Consider the following 18,096-nt stretch of genomic DNA (forward strand, 5'->3'; position numbering starts at 1 on the left):
TCTCTAACAGGGGAGGGGTTGTGTCAATGTCATTTGCGGGACAGTCCTTAGGAACAATGTTTTGACAAGTTTTTAAATCCTGGGAAATGTTCTTGGAGACCGGCTTTAATCCGTAGAATTTCTTGACGTGCGAAAGGTGTACCCAGCCGCGGCGTCCTTCCAATTTCACGGCTGTACGGGTGGTGAGGAGGACCTGACGGGGCTCCTTCCAACGTGGCTCCAGCGGACTTGATCTGTCGAAGTTACGTACGAAGACCATTGAACCTGGAACGATTTCATGCGGGGCCACCTCGGTATTGTCTGGAAATGCGGCGGCAACCTGTGAACGACATGAGTTGAGGGCAGACATCAAGGAAGCTAGGTAATCTGTCAGCATATTACATGAAACATCAGTAATACTTCGGGGTCTAGGAGTACCCCACATATTTGGGGGGCGGCCGAATACGACCTCGTACGGGGACAGACCTGATCTGGAATGTGCGACCATGCGCATATAAAATAAAGCAACTGGCAGAGCTACTAGCCAGTCCACACCTTTTTCTTTACATACTTTGGCGATTCGGTTTTTCAGGGTCTGATTATGTCTCTCAACGAGACCGGCTGCTTCAGGATGGCGTACACAATGGAACTTCCACTGGTACCCTAACAAAAGGGAAACGTGCTTCATGAGTTCAGATGAGAATGGCTGACCGTTATCAGAATATACGACTCTAGGGAGTCCATAACGAGGGAAGAACTCACGAACCAACTGCTTGGCAGTGGTCGCGGCTGTGTAATCTGGGACTGGATATGCTTCTGTCCACCTGGACAAAGCGCATACAACTACAAGGACATACTTGAAACCTCGACATCGCTCCATCTGAATATAATCCATCTGGAGGACCTCAAAAGGGTGGTCAGGAGGCTGGAATCCCCCTTGTTCCACCGGGACACTTTTACCTGGATTAAACTGACAACATATCATACAGGTACGGACTTTCTGCTTGGCTGCAGCTCGTAAATGCTTGTTGAACCAAATGTTCTGGATACTGTCTAACATAGCTTTTTCTCCTAAATGTGCTGGACTATGTGCGGTATTAATAATGACTTGAACCATAGAGTCGGGGAGAAACCATGTGGCTCTACCCTTCGTTACCCATCCTTGATCTGTCTGGACCCCTCCTTGTTCGGACCATTTCTTGATTTCTTCGGGAGTAGCATGTAACTGGATATCTATGACATCTTGGGTGGGGTCCTTAACTGTCATACATGTAATCGGATCTGGAGTGTGTGTCTGTGTCGGATTAACTTGAATGTCTGGAGTCTGTGCTGTAAGCTTGGCTGTGCGATCTGCTAGATCATTACCTTGGGAAATAATGTCAGTGACTTTCGTATGTGCTTTGCACTTCATGATAGCAATAGATGTCGGTAAGTGTATGGCATCTAACAGAGCTTGGATAAGGAGACCATGCTGAATCTTGGTTCCATGAGAAGTCATGAAACCTCTCTCCTGCCAGAGCATTCCAAAGTCGTGTACGACTCCAAATGCGTAACGTGAATCTGTGTAAACATTAACTTTCAAGTTCTTGGCGTGTATACAGGCTTGTGTCAGAGCAACTAGCTCTGCTGCTTGAGCGGACAGAGTGTCAATACGGTGTGTCTCAATAACTTCAGTATCAGTAGTCACTGCATACGCGGCGACTAGTTCTCCTGTACTTGTTCTCATACATGAACCGTCCACATAAAGTGTCAGGTCGGGATCTAGTAACGGAATGTCTGTCAGGTCTTGTCTTGGCTTTGTCGTAATGTTGACTACTTCCACACAGTCATGTGGGTCAGGATTTGATTTAGCTGATGGTAACAATGTAGCAGGGTTCAGGATGTTGCAGCGTCTGATTTCTATGTGTGGCTGGAACATTGTCAATTCATAACCTGTTAAACGTGCAATTGTCAAGTGCTGTGTTTGTGTTCTATTCAAAAGAACTTCCACAGAGTGTGGAACTTGTACTGTCAGGGAGTGTCCTAAGACTATGGAATCACTTTGTCTGATAGCTAGTGCTGTGGCTGCAACTGACTTGAGGCACGCAGGCAAAGCCTGGGCTACAGGATCTAATGTGCTAGAAAAATAAGCACATGGCTTGTATTGTCCTGCTTGATCTTGTGTGAGAACAGATAATGCTGTACCTTCGCGTTCAGTGACGAAAAGTGTAAAAGGCTTACTGTAGTTCGGTGTAGCTAGAACTGGAGCTTGACATAAAGCTTTCTTTAACTCATTGAAACTAAGTGTATGTTCAGATGTCCAAGGGAGGACAGTCGATACGGCTGCCTCCTGTGTCGTTAACTGTATCAGTGGCTTGGCTAGAAATGCATACTGAGGAATCCATTGTCTGCAGTAAGAAGTGAGGCCAATAAAAGCACGTACCTCCTTCTGGGTCCTGGGCTGAGGAAGACTCGCTATCAACTGGATGCGGTCTGGTGTCAACTGCCTACCCCTCTTGGACAGTAAGTGTCCTAAGTAGACCACTTGCTGGACACAGAATTGAAGCTTCGAAGGGGACACCTTGTGCCCCATCTCGGCTAGGAAATACAACACCGTCAGTGACGCTCGCTCGCAGTCACGTTCGGAACGGGCTGTGATCAGTAGATCATCGACATACTGGAGCAGGGCAGTGTCAGTTGGCATGTGAATGTTGTCTAGTTGTCTCTTGAGTGCTTGACTGTAAATACTAGGACTTTCTGTGAAACCTTGAGGAGCTCGTGTAAACATATAGCTCCTTCCATTTAAACAAAATCCGAAAAGGAACTGGCTGTCTGGATGAATAGGGACACTGAAAAATGCGTTCTTGAGGTCTATGACAGTGAAGAACGTGGCTTCGGAATCAATGGCTGTCAATAGGGAAGAGATATCTGGGACAACTGGGTACTGCGGAATAATACATTTATTAAGTTCTCGTAGATCGATCACTAATCGATATACTGGGGGTGCATTTGGATCAGTACGTTTCATAACTGGAATGATCGGAGAATTGCATATATTGGAGTCAGTTTCTACAACTACTCCTTGAGCGATGAGCTCGTCAATAATTTTGGATAAGGCTGCTACAGCCTCGGGTGGCAATCTGTACTGTCTGATTCGTGGTAACACTACGTCTGGCTTGAGAGTCACACGATAAGGTGTGATTTGCATATAACCTACATCAGTTGGACCTTGCGCCCATAAATGCTGCGGAACATTAGACAGTCTTGAATCAAAATCTCGTAATACATAGTGACCCTTAAAGTCACGTAGGAACAATCGTATTCCCTCTGGGGAACAGCATATAACTGCACCTAACTCTTTCAGTGTTTTAATGCCTAATAGGTTTTCTGGACATGACTTAGTAAGTAACAGATCAGTAGTACGGGACAATGGACCTACTTCTAGAGTAACTGGCTTTGAAATCTCATTTACGATAGGTTTTCCTGAAAATCCAAGGGAAACATTTCTTGAGCCTGAGAGCGGAGCCCCTGGAACTTCGGCGTGACTAATTGTGGTCCTACTTGCCCCTGTATCAATCAAAAACTTTCTGTCTTTCCCTAATACTTGACTGTGAACATAGGGACCCTCTTGATCTACAGGTATCTCGATGAGAGGCAAGCCTACCTCCCTCTCTAGGCTGTTTCATGAATACTGCTGGTACTCTGGATATTCAGACTGTGCATACTGGTACATCTGCGATGTAACGTGCTGTGTTGCAGCAATAGGCTGCGGTACTGTAACTATCAGTTGTGCATTCTGTGGCTGAGGAGTCTGTGAAACTTGTTCTTGTCTAGGCGGACGTGGTCTTTCTTTAGTCTTACCAGTAGCTATGTTGTGTTTCAGAACTGCACACTCATTTATAAAATGACCTGGCTGTTTACAATAATTGCAGTTCCCTTTAACGGGAGCTGCAGGATGACTGGCTTGATTCGGACCCCTCCTCTGACTGTCGTGAGGAACAGATTGTGCAACTAGTACTTTCATTTTCGTGTCTTTCATACGTTTTCTCTCGTGTTCTTGCTCTTCCCTGATTCTATTCTGGTGATACTGAAGCATCTGGAGCATCTGGGACGGAGTATTAGCTTGCCAGGTACTTTCGACTTTCAAAACTCGATTTTTAACTTGCGGGCTTGAATTCTCGACTAATTTAGTAACGAAAAGGTGAGGGTACGACTCACTACTTGTCTTGAGACCACTGTTGATGCTGAAGCACTTTTCAAACCTAGAATAAAAATCACTAATATCTTCATCTTGTTTCTGTTTACAGGCTGAGATTGCATCCCAGTCTTCTTTTCTAGTTGTCAATAATCTGGGTAAAACTTGAATCAATAATTCTGGTAATTCTTTACATTTCTCTCCTAGACCAGTACCTGGTACTCGTGCCTTGTCTTCGGCTTCTAGGACTGTCCAATCTATCTTTTTCTCTCCCACCTCCCATTCTTTTTCCTTTAGCTTTTCATACACCCCTGCGGGCAACAGGACTTTTAACATTTTAATGATATCTGGGTAAGTGTATTCTCCCATACGGAGCATGTCTTTTAATTCTCTATGGAACCCTGCTGGATCTTTGTCATGACAGGGAATTAATTTCTTCATCTCGAGGAGTTCCATCTTTGTAATCGGAGTGTAAACAAACACTCGTTGCATTTCACCGTCCTCCGACTTAACTGGATGCACTTCTCGTAACGGGTTCTGTCTTTCTATGTAAAATGGTTTACTTTCTGGGGGTGAGACATGAACAAAATGCGGGTTCAGAAACGTTCGGTATTTGTGGCGCTGTTCTAGAATGACACTAATTAGGTCGGTACCTAGACCTCTCCATCTATACTGGAGTAACTCGTTCAGGATATCGTGTAACGGACCTGGATCAGAGTGCTGACCCTCATACAGAGTAATGAGGTGCTGGATCATATACATACCCACCAGTCGTTGCTCGGCTGGGGGCAATTTCAGAAACATTTGTGCCACTATTTCGTCTGGAAAAGTGGTAGAATCAGTAATCCATCGGACTGCTGATCGGGCTAGTTCTTGTTCATGCATGGTACTTAACTCACTGTAACCGATTCTTGATTTCAGAATGTGATCGGTAGCTTGGAACACTTGTTCTAGGGAACCTTGTTCTGGTGCTGAATGATGGAAAATTGACTTGTGTTCTAGGCGTAAATGGCGATCTGGAAATCTAGATCTTCCTACATACGCTATTCTGGCGGTATTCTCGTCCTCTACCTCTTCAGTATCAGAGTTACTTTCTTTCTCGCTTACTTGTGCTGCTTTACGTTGTTCGTGTATCTTTATTATTTCTCTACGGATTTTCTTGTACATACTTTCCATGGCACCAATGGTATTGTGCTTACCCTCGGCTATATTATCACTCCACTTTGTCAGAGTTTTCATTTCTTCCGGGTCTTTAGACGGATGATCTTGTTCTCTTATTAGACAGTTAATTAAAAACTTTAATATCATACGCTGGATCTCAGCTTTCCTTTGAGACATGGCATCACTAATACTTTCTGGATCATCCCCTGTACGGATGAAACTATGAATTCTGTCTAGATCTTCTTTCATATTCGGCAGGGTGACTAGATACTCGGTCACTCTCCTTACGCGTACGGAATATAAAACCATATTAAACTCGCCTGGAACTGGGTCATAGGCACATTCGCCAAGGGTTTGCCTGATTTCTGCGACAGACTTATTACTCTTGGGAGTACGCTGTGATGCTTGAGCATGTAATTCGAGTGCTGATAAACGCTTGCGTGGCGGCGGGGTTTGAGGAAGACCTCCTCCTGCGGCCCCTAAACTAGAATCGTCGACTGATATTCTTCGTGGCGGAGCGGGAAATTGAAATGCTGGCTGGACCGGGGGTACCGTAGCAGGTACTGCATGGGGTGCCCCGGTGTCTGGAGAAGCAGGATGTGCCTGATTTACTGGAACTGGCGGAGCGCGAACAGGATTTACATATTCAGGGACTGTGTCGTCCAAATAGGACGAAATAAAAATATCAGCTGCGGTCTGTTTGTGACGTAGCTTGGTCGGAACTAGTGGTGGCGGGAAATTACTGGATGCCTCCGGGGTCGCTTTTGGCAAGCCCTCGGCAAGAAGAGGGTACATACCCTTAATGAGGGCATTCCTCTGTCTGTCTGACTGTTCGGCTTTGACTTGTTCACCTATCTCGATTAATTCTTTTTCTTGGGCTCGTTCTTGGGATTCTCTACTTAATTCTGATTTTCTGATTTCTTTTTCAGTTCTTTTATGAGCTTCTTTGCGCCATAACTCGATGGCATCTTTCTGTGACTGTCTGGCTTTCTTTTTCCATAATGCCTCCTCTACTCGCATGATGCACTCGGCATCCCACGTACCTGATACGGGCCATCTATACTTTTCTTCTAACTGTTTGGTATACTCTACCCATAAATCTAGATACAATATGGCGCTTATGCCATGTTTCTGATACATAAAGTGACCTGGACTGTCCCTAGGCGGGACGGGAACTGCTGCTTCCAGCAGACCCTTTCTAGTTTTTAACTAACGTAACTTGGAAAATATGGGCATGACTGAACTGTAATCTAGACACAATACAATACACAATGAACACGATACTTATACCCCATTCATACCACGACATTAAAATACATGAAAAACATTTAAAATAATCAGTTCGAACAGAATACTACCTGGAAATACTGAGAACAGAACACATAAATTTTCTCGAGAACAGAAACTGACTAGAACAGAAACTAGATGCACTGCTGAAACAGTACGAAACTTACCGGTCTCATAAAGAGACACGTCAGGACCCGCATCCACCGAAGTGGACACTTCGTTTGTGGGACTGTGTACCACCAACCCACAGACCAGAGTCAATTAAATGGACCCTGTCTAGATACCACCCCAGTAACGGTACTCACCGGGCAGCAAGAACGGAAAGCCTCAGACTGGACTGGACTGCTACGACGACGGACGACGAACTTCGGACTTCGGACTTCAGTTACGGGTGGACCTCCGGATACCTCGGACTCTTGGCTTGGGCTCTGGTCGGGACTCGCCGCGTTCCTCCACCGTCTCGTCTGGATGCTGGACCGCCTCCTCCGTCTCCTCCGTGGGCCTGAGGGATACTTGAGCAGAAATATCTGCCACTGCGCAGAAGAGTTCCGTCACGACTGCAGAGGGTCAGGGGGTCGGCGTGGCTTCACCGACGCGTGGGGAAAGGGCAAGTCCCTATTCGGGCGCCATTATGTGGTAAATAAATAAATAATACCCTATTTTTGACTAGACATATATCATAACAGATAGCTCAATAAATAAGAGTCAAGATTCGAGGTAGTAGGAGTTTTGCAGGTTTAATACAGCATAAGGACAGGAACAGGACGACCTGCATAGGAATAGGATGGCAGGGCCCAGCAGCTGCTGGGGCTGGATCTGGGATGAGCGCGCTGACTTTTAATAACAATACATGAACATATATACATAACGCAAACACATAGCATTACATTGCCGTAGGCGTAGCAGTGGGTGGAGCAGAAGGCGTGACGCGTAGCAGTCGCGAAAGATAAGGGGGGAAAAGAGGTGTAACTGGGCGTATACATAGACATGTGGTGCAGACGTAACAGAATATGTCATTAATGGGGCGGAAACATTGGAGGGGACTACCTGGGGAGCCGGGACCTCTAACCTGATGGTGCGCGCAAACTGGCAATGACGTATCACTAGGAGAAGCTGGGGGCTATGAACTCTGTGCTAGGAGCAGAGACTGAAGTCTGGAGAGTCAGGGCGACATGTACCTAAACAGTATCTAGTATCTGATGTTTAGAGAACATGTTGATATAAACTATAAGTCAAGAGGGGAAAGGCTAACTTGATTCTAAGACTGGACCATGCATTATTCTACATGTAGTGCGTGATGAAGAATATTAAATGACTATTAAATGCAGTATTTCTCTAACGTGGAGACGTGAAGGCTAGACAATGACGGAAACTATTGATGCAGTTCAGTAGCTTAGGAATGCAGAGAAGGAGGGCTGAACTGATAACTGGAACTATAACATATTCTTGGCAGACTCAGAGACTGAGCCAGGCTGGGCCGGGCACTGCGAGGCAGGAAGTAAGTGAAGGGTCGAGGATACAGGTGGGGGCTGTATCGCTCCTCAGCGAGGCTTCAGGAGACAGGAGCTGAATCTGGTGTCCGGGCCCTTTTGAGGCCTAGAAACGGGGACTTTATAATGGAATAACGTGCACACTGAGAAACGTGGCAACGTAGCTTTACATAGGCCTGATATTCGTAGTATTCACGAGGACTGGAAACTGGCATACTAGAGGTGGACACAATTGTAATTGCGTCATTAATCGGACATGGGGAGTGGTGTGGCTCACTGGTTAGAGGCAGCAGACCCGGAAGCAGAGGACGGCCCGGGACCAGGGTTCAATTCCCGACGCGGCAGGGTCGTGGACCAGGGTCAGCGGACTCGATAATTCTCACCTCGGTGCCTACTCTAACCAGGGATCACACTCGGCAACTCTGGGCATTAGCTTGCCTCATCTCCACAACGGCCCCCCACAAACGCCGGGGATGCCTGGTTTCACCTTGGAGATACCCAGTAGGGACCATCTCACAGGGAAAGCCAGGACGGGTTCCCCAGCGGTCTATAGCGCAGAGATACTCCTTCGGGAGTCGATTCTAGCGCTTTAGAAACCCACAATCAATCAATCAATCATATGCATATTTAATCATGCACACATAACATATGATGGATGACACGTAGGGACACAGAACATGGCAAAATTTACTTTTCCACAGGGATTAATATAGAAAAATATGTGCACACTAGGTTTGACGTGACACCCCATTCCAGAAAAAAGAACCTCTCTGCCTGGACTCTTACAGCTTTCCAGAGTCAAGTCTCTTGTGTCTTACTGTTTTTTATCAACAGCTAGGTTTTGAGACATGCCAGGCCAGACATTTCTGATTCTGCCTGCGGCCATAATTTCTGCATAGCAAACCCACCTCTCATTTTCATGCCGCCAACCCCTCCCTTTATCGCTTTGCTCCTGGTATCCTATTCCACCCTCTGAGAATATTGCCATTGTGTTTTCTGCTACACTCCTTCACTCTGTCTGCAGGGCCTTTTATATCTATAGCCTACAGCCACCAGGCCAATGCCCTTTCTAGCTTCACGGTTGAACTATGTGCAGTAATCAATCCCGGTTGCGTTTCAGGAATCCACTACATCGGACATCTGTCGGAGGGTGACCCCTCAAGGGTGATCATGGACCAGCTTACAGAGGGGCAGTTGCAGTGGGCGCCCATGGAGAATCCCTTTGACGTGGTGATACTTGGGGGCACCGGAAAGCAGTATCCACAGTACTATGGCAAGAATGCCTACGCAGAAGGACTAAAAAAACTGTTCCCACAGGAGGCACATGCCATTGACAAATACATGAAGCTTGTTAAGGTAATACAGCTGTAGACCTTTGGAGTGGGGCAATATTCATTTTTACCCTTCTGTCCACTTTAAGCCACCATAGCTGATTGCACTTCTTTTTATAAAGGAACATGGCGAGGGCAGGGCTTGTATCCCTTAAAGCTGCTCACCTCTTGGCTATTTGAAGTAGCCCCCACTACATCCCCAGAGTTCTCATCACATCCATTCCCTTGTCTTACATTACATCATCAAAGGTAAGTTATAAAACAAGATTAAGTGCAAGGGTGTAGGTATTATCAGTACAGCAGCAGTGGGGCCCTGATATATGAGGGACCCATTCCACCCAAGTTATGGCTGTCTATTATTACTTAATCCTTACTTGCATTAGAGCCTATGGTACCCTTGCTACAATCTGGTTAATAGTAAGAGTGGCTCAGTAACAAGTGATCAACAACAAAATAATGGTAACTCTACCAGCTGAAACACTTTCTTTTTAAGTTTTAAAAGGAGATTTTCTTTGCAGTTAATTAAATACAGTATAATAAGAACAAGATCAAATCCTACATATACAGTTATCAGATCAATAAAATATGCAAGAAAAGGGGAGGGGAGAGGACAATCATCAAGTTCTAAAAATGCTTATATTCACAGTTCAATAAATATCATCAAAGTTGAGAGTACAAGAAAAAGAATAGATCAATTAATATATCACTATAGTTGTAATATATGAAAAACAATCATGGAGATTTAGGAACTTCCTCAAGTCGGGGATTATGAGAACTAGCAGTCATGGCAGAAATGTCTAGAAAGGTAGTTATGGGTTGCCATTGGGTGTCACGGTTGATCGCAAGGGAATCTGTGATTGTAACAAACTGCGTACCACCAGGCTCGATAAGATATGTTTGTAGAAATCCCTGGTGAATTGTTGAAAAGCAACGGCAAGGAGCAGGTCTATTATGAAAAAATTGGTTACTTGGGAATCACAATCTTCAGAGACACTCCCTAAGAAAATGTTTACAAAAGTAAGGGGGACTTGTGTATGAAATATATCATTTATTTGTTGCCAAACCTGGGTCCAAAAAGTATAAATATGCTGGCAGTCAAATAACGTGCTTTAAATCCGCTTTGTTAGAAGAACAAGACCAACAAGAAGGGGGAAGAGATTGATTTATCTTGTATAATGAAACCGGAGTAAACATATGTCTATTATACATATAAAATAATGTTTTAGGGGTGTCGGCTGCTCTGGAAGATCATCTTATTTTCAACCAAACCTTTGTTCCAACTATGGATAGGGAAGATTAGTTGGAGATCTGCTTCCCAGAGTAATTCTAGTGAATGGCTGAGGGAGAAAATGTTTATACAATTGAGAAGCAGAAGGGGTAGATTCCAAAAGCGCAAGTAAATTAGGTGAGGAAGCGGAAGATACAGAGGAAGGTACTAAATTATTGTAAGCATCTTGAATCTTTGTGATTAAAGAATTGAATTTAGATTCCCAGGAAGAGGGCAACAAAAACCGCACTTGGGCGTTAGCAAGCGAGATACAAAGAGCACCATGAAAAAGTTGAAAAACCCGAAGAAGTCCTTTAGCGTGCCAGTCTTTCCAAAAGATAGTTTTATTATTAATTTGGGTGTACCAAATGGAGGAATGCAAATTGGTCCTTAGGGGAGTTGTGACAATTGAAAATAGATTGAAAGATTTTTGAGATGTTGTTAAAGATAGGAAGGGACAGAGACAAAGGTCTACGTGATAAGGATAAGAATTCTTTCAAGGAAAAAGGATGGAAAAAAGACTTTTCAATATTGACCCATATAGGTAGACCTGAGGCATCATCCTCCTGTAATAGGAAGGCAGATTGCTTGAGGAAAAATGCAGTATGATAAGAGTGAACATCCGAAAAGTTAACACCCCCCATAAACTTGGGTCTTTTAAGTTTCTGAAGAGAAATACGTGTTTTTTTATTGTTCCATAAAAATGTAGATAAGATGGAATATATTCATTTATATTGGAAATGAGGTGTATTTATAGGAGGATTGAATATATAAAAGAGAACTATAAGGACCAGCATCATTTTGATCACAAACGGAAATTCGAGGAGATATAATCAGCATGAAAACATAATTTTTTTAGGGGAAGAATTTCACACTTGTCAGAATTAAAATTTTCCCCTGAAACCGAAGCTAAAAGCTATACCTCCGATAGGAAGGCAGAAAGAGAAGTCTATGGGAGTAAAAGAAAAAGTAAGATATTGGCATCACAGAGGAGAAAGGGGACATCCTTGTCTAACACCCCGATATAAGGAAAATGAAGAAGAGATAAGACCATTTACTAAAATAGAGGACGTGGTGGACGAATATATTAGAGAAATAACATCAATAAATGTTTTACCAAAACCAAACCAGGAAAAAGTTGAGAAAATAAAAGGCCAACTCACTCGATCAAATGCTTTTTCTGCATCTAGGGAAGTAGCAGCTAAAGAATGTTTGTAAGACTTGGATTTACTAAGGACATTGAAAAATGATCTAATATTATCTGCTATATGATGCCACTTAATAAAGCCACATTGTTCCCCTCCAATTAGTTGAGGTAACAAGGATTCCAAACGCAGAGCTAATATTTTTGCAAACATTTTATAACCTAAATCGATCAAAGAAATGGGCCTATAATTTTTACACATTAAGGGATCCTTATTTTCTTGGGGAAGGAGGCAAATTAGAGCATTCTGGAAAGAGCCACCAGAAGATTTAGAGGATATGAAGAAAAGGAAAAGCTGATGCAATTTAGGAAGAAGAAATTGAGAAAAGTGGGAGTAAAACTCAATGGTAAACCCATCAGGGCCTGGTGCCTTACCATGTTTAATAGCACGGATTGCATTAAGGATATTCTGCATTTGAATTTCTTTATGTAATGAAGAGAATTCTACATTAAGGTCGGAGGGAGGATCAATGGAAGGGAAATACTGCTGGATATTATCTTGAGACGTAGGAGAATCGGGTGTATAGAGCTCCTGATAAAAATCGGTACAATCAGCCTGAATGTTCTCATTCTTATAAAGCATACGATTAGATGAAGTAAGAATCAAATTGATTTTGGAGCGTTCCTTTTTTATTTTACAATAATTGGCTAAGAGCCTTCCCGATTTATTTTGACCTCCATAGTATTTCGCAGATGCCTTAAGTAAAAATGAATTTGCGTTACCTGTGGACAATTTATTAAAAGTGAATTTTAGTTTAACAAGACCTTCCAGGGAGAATTTAGAATTTGTACGGTAATTGGAATGTTCTAATTGTTTAATACTTGTAGTGAGGGATTTCAAAGTACTTCAAGAGGATTTCGTTTTGCAGGATACATATGAAATAATGAAATCTCGAGACACAGCTTTAAAAGCATCCCATATAATTTGTGGGGAAATAGGTGTGTATCCATTTTCAAGAAAAAGGGTATAATCAAAGGATTCAAAACTTTGGGTAAAATTATGATCTAATAGGAGAGAATTGTTAAAATACTTCCAAAATATGTTTTGAGAGATCCCAGTAGAAAACATGCCTGTAACAGAGAACGTGGCCCAAACCCATTTACATGCAAACTAAATTAGCATTCTTTTTTCAGCACATTACTTGTATTTCACTTTGAAGATGGCTACTGCAGACCTTTCCTTTCTCAAGTTCCGCGTGCTTGGCATTTGCAGACCTTCTCTTTATAAGGATAGACCAGCACATATGCTGTTCTGTGGGTGATCTTGGAAGCCATCTTGTTTGTGGGTTTTGTAGCAGATGTGCTTGCCGTACAGATCCTTGGAGAACAGACTTTTTAGGCTGTAGGAAAAGGTAAGCTATAGTCATGCCAACGAACCCTACTATACTTGTCAAATCACCACCTGCTCTATTCTGCAAACCTCTTCCTCAAAGTGAGTAGCTCTAGGTTTCTGAAAAGCAGAAGTGGACATTTCACTAGTCGACTTCTTGATTGTTTATTATTATCCTTCACAAGGACACTTATCTGTTATACCCACAGTTTTGAATGTGTATCTTCACTGGGCCATTTTCTTTGATGGAAAGTTGCAGTGGAATGTTTATTGTGGAATTGTTTATGTGGAATGTAGCAGATCACACTTACTGGTTTGCTCATGCTGACTTCCCGCCAGATTCAGTGCTCAAGGATGTTTCTACTCAAATCCATTTCTGATGAGTGACAATTAGCATGACACACGTCTTCCACTGTTTAAGTTTCCTAAAGGATGTTGAGTTGACGGACCCGGTGGATACACCTGTGGCTCACAGTGGTACAGAAGCTGATGTACTTAAAAGACACTTATTGATAGTGTGTTCACAACGTGCAGATCGCTGCCCCCTCACCAAACTGACTCCCAAGGAGATAAACAACTGCAGTTAGTGTGGTATAACCAAGGGTGTAGCCTTTTATTCACATAGTCACATAGCATCAGTGAGGAATAATACCCACAGTTAAGCAGACATTATTGTGATGAGAATACATTACTTAAGATAAGCCAAAGACATTATTGTAATGGAAATACAGGACGTAAGATCAGCAAAACAGATCAAAGATTGTGCGAGCAATTAGAACATTTGTCTCCATCCATTACAGCTCCACACTTCAGAATGCACTTGTAAGATCAGCCAAAGACATTGTTATGTGAATAAAAGACACAATATCATCAGAACAGTTCAAAGAGTGTGCAAGCAATAAAAACAGTTGTCTCCACCCTTTACAGCAGAACACTTAGAAATGCAAAAAGTGCCACCAGGCCCCTTTTTAATCTCCATCGCCCACGCCCTCAACCAAGGGCATCCACGGCATAACTTAATGACAACTTCCCCTCCATCTTACAGAGGGATGGGCAATACCCACAGTTTCACATACACCTGGGCACTGCATAGGGCTCAGTACCTATTGGGGTACCTGTCACCAGGCAAAACCCCACAGAATGTACAACTCCAGGCATCCCAGGGTAGGGCAGAAAGGTCCAGGACCACCAGCACAAATCACCACCCCTCCAAAGGGGTAAGTTCAGTAAATCAATCCAAACTTTGGGTAACTCCCTTCTTCTGCTTCAAGAAATTCCGCCACAGGGCAAAGACGTCACTCGCAATCTCTGCCTCCCCCCAGCCACCTCAGGATGGGCGTCGTAACCATCCTTAAGATTGTGCGACTGCAGGTGCCCGGCTTCTGGCCCATAGTATTTCCATCCCCTGGATCCCCTTATATGGGTGCCCCAAGATATATCTCAGTCTCATTTGGTACATGCCCACCGCTGACCACCAGCACTTTAAAACCTAGGCCATACCACAACTTTACTGTTTGGCACAGACCACCCTAGATGCATGGATCGCCCCAATGCATTCTCACCCATCTCTGTTTTCTCCCAAGCAGGAGGCTGACCTGTCCTCACCCAAAACCTGCCATCCAGGGATGGATGTAATCTCCCGTACCCCTTTGGCATCTCCCTACCTTAGCTAGGACTCACTTTCCGAAAGAGGGATTCTGCCACTCGTGAATTGTTCTCCCTTCCTGAACCCATCTGTACATTCCGTGACTGCCGTATATAAGATTCCCTACTGTTTCCCAGAAGGTAATACGCGGATCTTCGAACCCCCAAAGAAGCGCAAAATGAGAGAAACTATTCTACACATTATCTCGGTGCCACACTATTGAGGCCTTTTCTCTCAAGTGGATGATTGTGTACTAGCATGGTCAAAGAGGGTGACATAAAACTTTCGCCTCCATTTCTTGAAGGCGGTGGCTCTGTGTAAAGATCATCGATTTCTCCTTGTGGATGAGTCCCAACAAATACCAAACATGTGTAGAAGAATTTTCAGCACTTGCTGTTTAATTTCTGGTTGGCAAACACTTGATTGACCATCAGTAGAAACATTTTGGAGGGGTGCATCTACCAGAATGTACTGGAAGGACTAATTTTCTCCTCCACTCTTGTTTAAATAACATCTTTGTTGAGTAAAAATCAATGTAAGGAAAACATCTACATAAAGTGAAAAAGAAAAATTGGAACCATATAAAATGCCAAGCGATCTTCAAACCTGCATTCCATGTAACTGTCTCTTGGTGGATGTGTAGATTTTATTGTCAAAAACTTCAATTTTCAGCTTTATTGGACAAGACACGCCTGTAGTTTTAAGAAACACAATATAGATGCTTTTTCTTTGTGGTTGGAAGTTTGCATTAAAAGCAGAAGAATAAATGCTGGTTTGCACTGAGTTGGGGGAGAGTTTGATAGCTAGCGTGGCTTCTACCGCCTTCCACAACCATGTTCAGGATGGGGGTCAACTGGATCATCTAGTGTCCCTGGTTTAATCTCACGTTGGCAAGGGGCCTTGGATGGCTTTCATGTCCCTCATCAACAGAGCTGGTAAAAGGGATGGGTCGGAGGAGACTTTATGACAAAGGCACAACACTTTTTGGTCTGTTGTGCACCTGCAACCACCTTAAGGAATCAATAGAATTTTAACAACTGTATTTTTCAACTTTTCAGGAAAGAAAACAAACATATTACATAAATAAAAAGTAAATATGTTCTAGCCAGGAGCAAGCAGTGCATAAATCATAAATGAATTGGCATGTGAGACGAGCCTCGGTCAAGTCGTTTCGCAAGAAAAAAGAGCAGAGCACCCCTACAAGACAATCTCCGTCAATGTACAAAACAAATAAGGAGTCTGGGGGTCAGAGAGTGCTACAATTCCACTGTGTGAACATCAGACACGTGCTATGAGATGGACCAATCTGTGTAATTATGTGTCAAACTGCACTTAAGTATCCAAGATTTGGAAAAAGTGCCCATCAGCTCCCATCCGGTGCCGCCCAATACATCATTTGGGCTCTCCTTACCCAGGAGAGAGTACAGTTTGTCTAATGGTGTAAATTTAGACAAAAAACAACTTATGTGCGTTATAAAGTTGTATGGGTAATAGAACCGGATAATTATTTTGAAAGGGTAGCCGAATTACAGTGCCAAAAGAAAAATGAATGTGGAGAAAAAGTGCAAACTAAAATTAGGTCGTATATGAGTGGATTACAAAGTTTATTAGGTTCCCTCAATACTCCTAAGATTAAAATGTAAATACACAAGCAGATTTAACATAATATCCGCAAGATCCCCCCCCCAGATCGCTCGGATGAATGCACGGTGTACCGACGGAATAGAGCGGTGCTCCTCGTACCTGAGCAACTGCCAGGTGGGGTGATGCCATTCCTCCTACCGAATAGCAATTACGGAGGAGAGGACTGAGTCACATTGAAAAATATACAGGTGATATTTTTCTAATTAGATATATTTTTTGTGCAGTAGCCATTTACATCAAGGTCCTGAAGAAAGCAGTGACATAATCAGAGTCACATCTGCTGAAACATGTTGACCCTACTGACTTGCGGATATTATGTTAAAATGATCATAAGGTATGGAACCTGAAAAGGGTAGCTAAGTGCCATGTAGCGGGTTCTCAACCTTGTGTTGCATCAAAGGATTCTGGTGCCATGTCACCTGCTAGGCCACGCAGGTTCATTCAACAACCTGCTAGATATCAAGATTATGTTTAGTTCTGTTGTCATAGTATTATTTACTCACTTCTCTGAATAAGAATGTTATTTCTGTTACTAGGCTACGCCATCTAAAATGTAGAATCAGCATCTTATGAATAGATTGTAAGCAGCTTTCAGTTGGCAGCTGCAGGGTTTGATGCTGGATGAGGTTTTCTGTACTTCCTTGTACTAAATAAACCTTCAAGTTATACCATCTTCTACTTGCTTCCCTTCTACTTCATTATAACATCCTCACTGCTAGATGTCCCTTCACAAAATCCATTTATGCCAGCCTCTGGGATAAATTTGTGACCTGGTGTGGTGGCCAGCACGAGATTCCTTCCCGGCGAAGCTGTTGAATGTCCTTTTGTTTTCCTTTTAGCTCAGCAAGACCTTGCAGTGGGCGCTATATAAGGTTATTTGTTGCCCCATTCGGCCTGTCTGCATTTCCTGGACCAATTTTTCTTGTGAAAATCACCTGTTGTAATGAGGTTCATTAAAGGTTTGACATACATGTTTTTTCCCCGTGCCTATTTTGATGCCACAATGGGACTTTACCTTGGCCTTAACTTTATCATGTGGTCGAGCCGATGATGCAGACCTACTCCCTGTGTCTCCTGACCTTGAAGACTGTCTGCCTCATAGCAACTATTTGCTTGTCACATGAATGAACTACCAGAACTTTCAGTGTAACAACCATAGACCACCTTTGTCCTGAACACATTTTTACAGAACTCTTGGGCAACCTTCTGACCTAAATTCATGACTCTCTTCCAGGTTGGGCAAATCATCACTCTTTGGCAGCATTCTTTGATCTCCCTCACTCCTTTAAAGAGGATAGATTCCATCAGGTAGACAGCAAAAGGCCTCTAAGTTATACATATATCATACTAAGGATCATCGAGTGATAAATCCTTTTTTTGTTGGTGTTCCCTGAAGCGAAGAAGGGGAAGGCTGTGCAGAGGAGGACCTTGTCAAAGTGGATAGTCCTCCACATTAAAAACTGCTACGCACTGGGTAAAAGTAGCCCCCGGAAGGTCTGAGAGCCCATTCTACTGGGGCTAAGGATTCTACCACTGTGATGCAGTGAGGAGTGCACGTCCTTGATATCTGCCAGGCTGCGAAGT

At 43.4% G+C, this 18,096-nt stretch overlaps 1 protein-coding gene across 1 annotated transcript in view; it reads left to right on the forward strand.

Moving 5' to 3' along the window:
• The window catches only part of LOC144791919 (all-trans-retinol 13,14-reductase-like), a 282,571-nt gene that overhangs the window by 165,595 nt on the left and 98,880 nt on the right, over positions 1-18,096 (forward strand). Inside the window, exon 3 of the mRNA XM_078666732.1 lies at positions 9,212-9,447. Within this exon, the coding sequence (XP_078522858.1) occupies positions 9,212-9,447 (236 nt within the window). The remainder of the gene's footprint in view (positions 1-9,211; positions 9,448-18,096) is intronic.

This window comes from Lissotriton helveticus, chromosome 11 (genome assembly GCF_964261635.1).
Source record: "Lissotriton helveticus chromosome 11, aLisHel1.1, whole genome shotgun sequence".
NCBI lineage: Eukaryota > Metazoa > Chordata > Amphibia > Caudata > Salamandridae > Lissotriton > Lissotriton helveticus.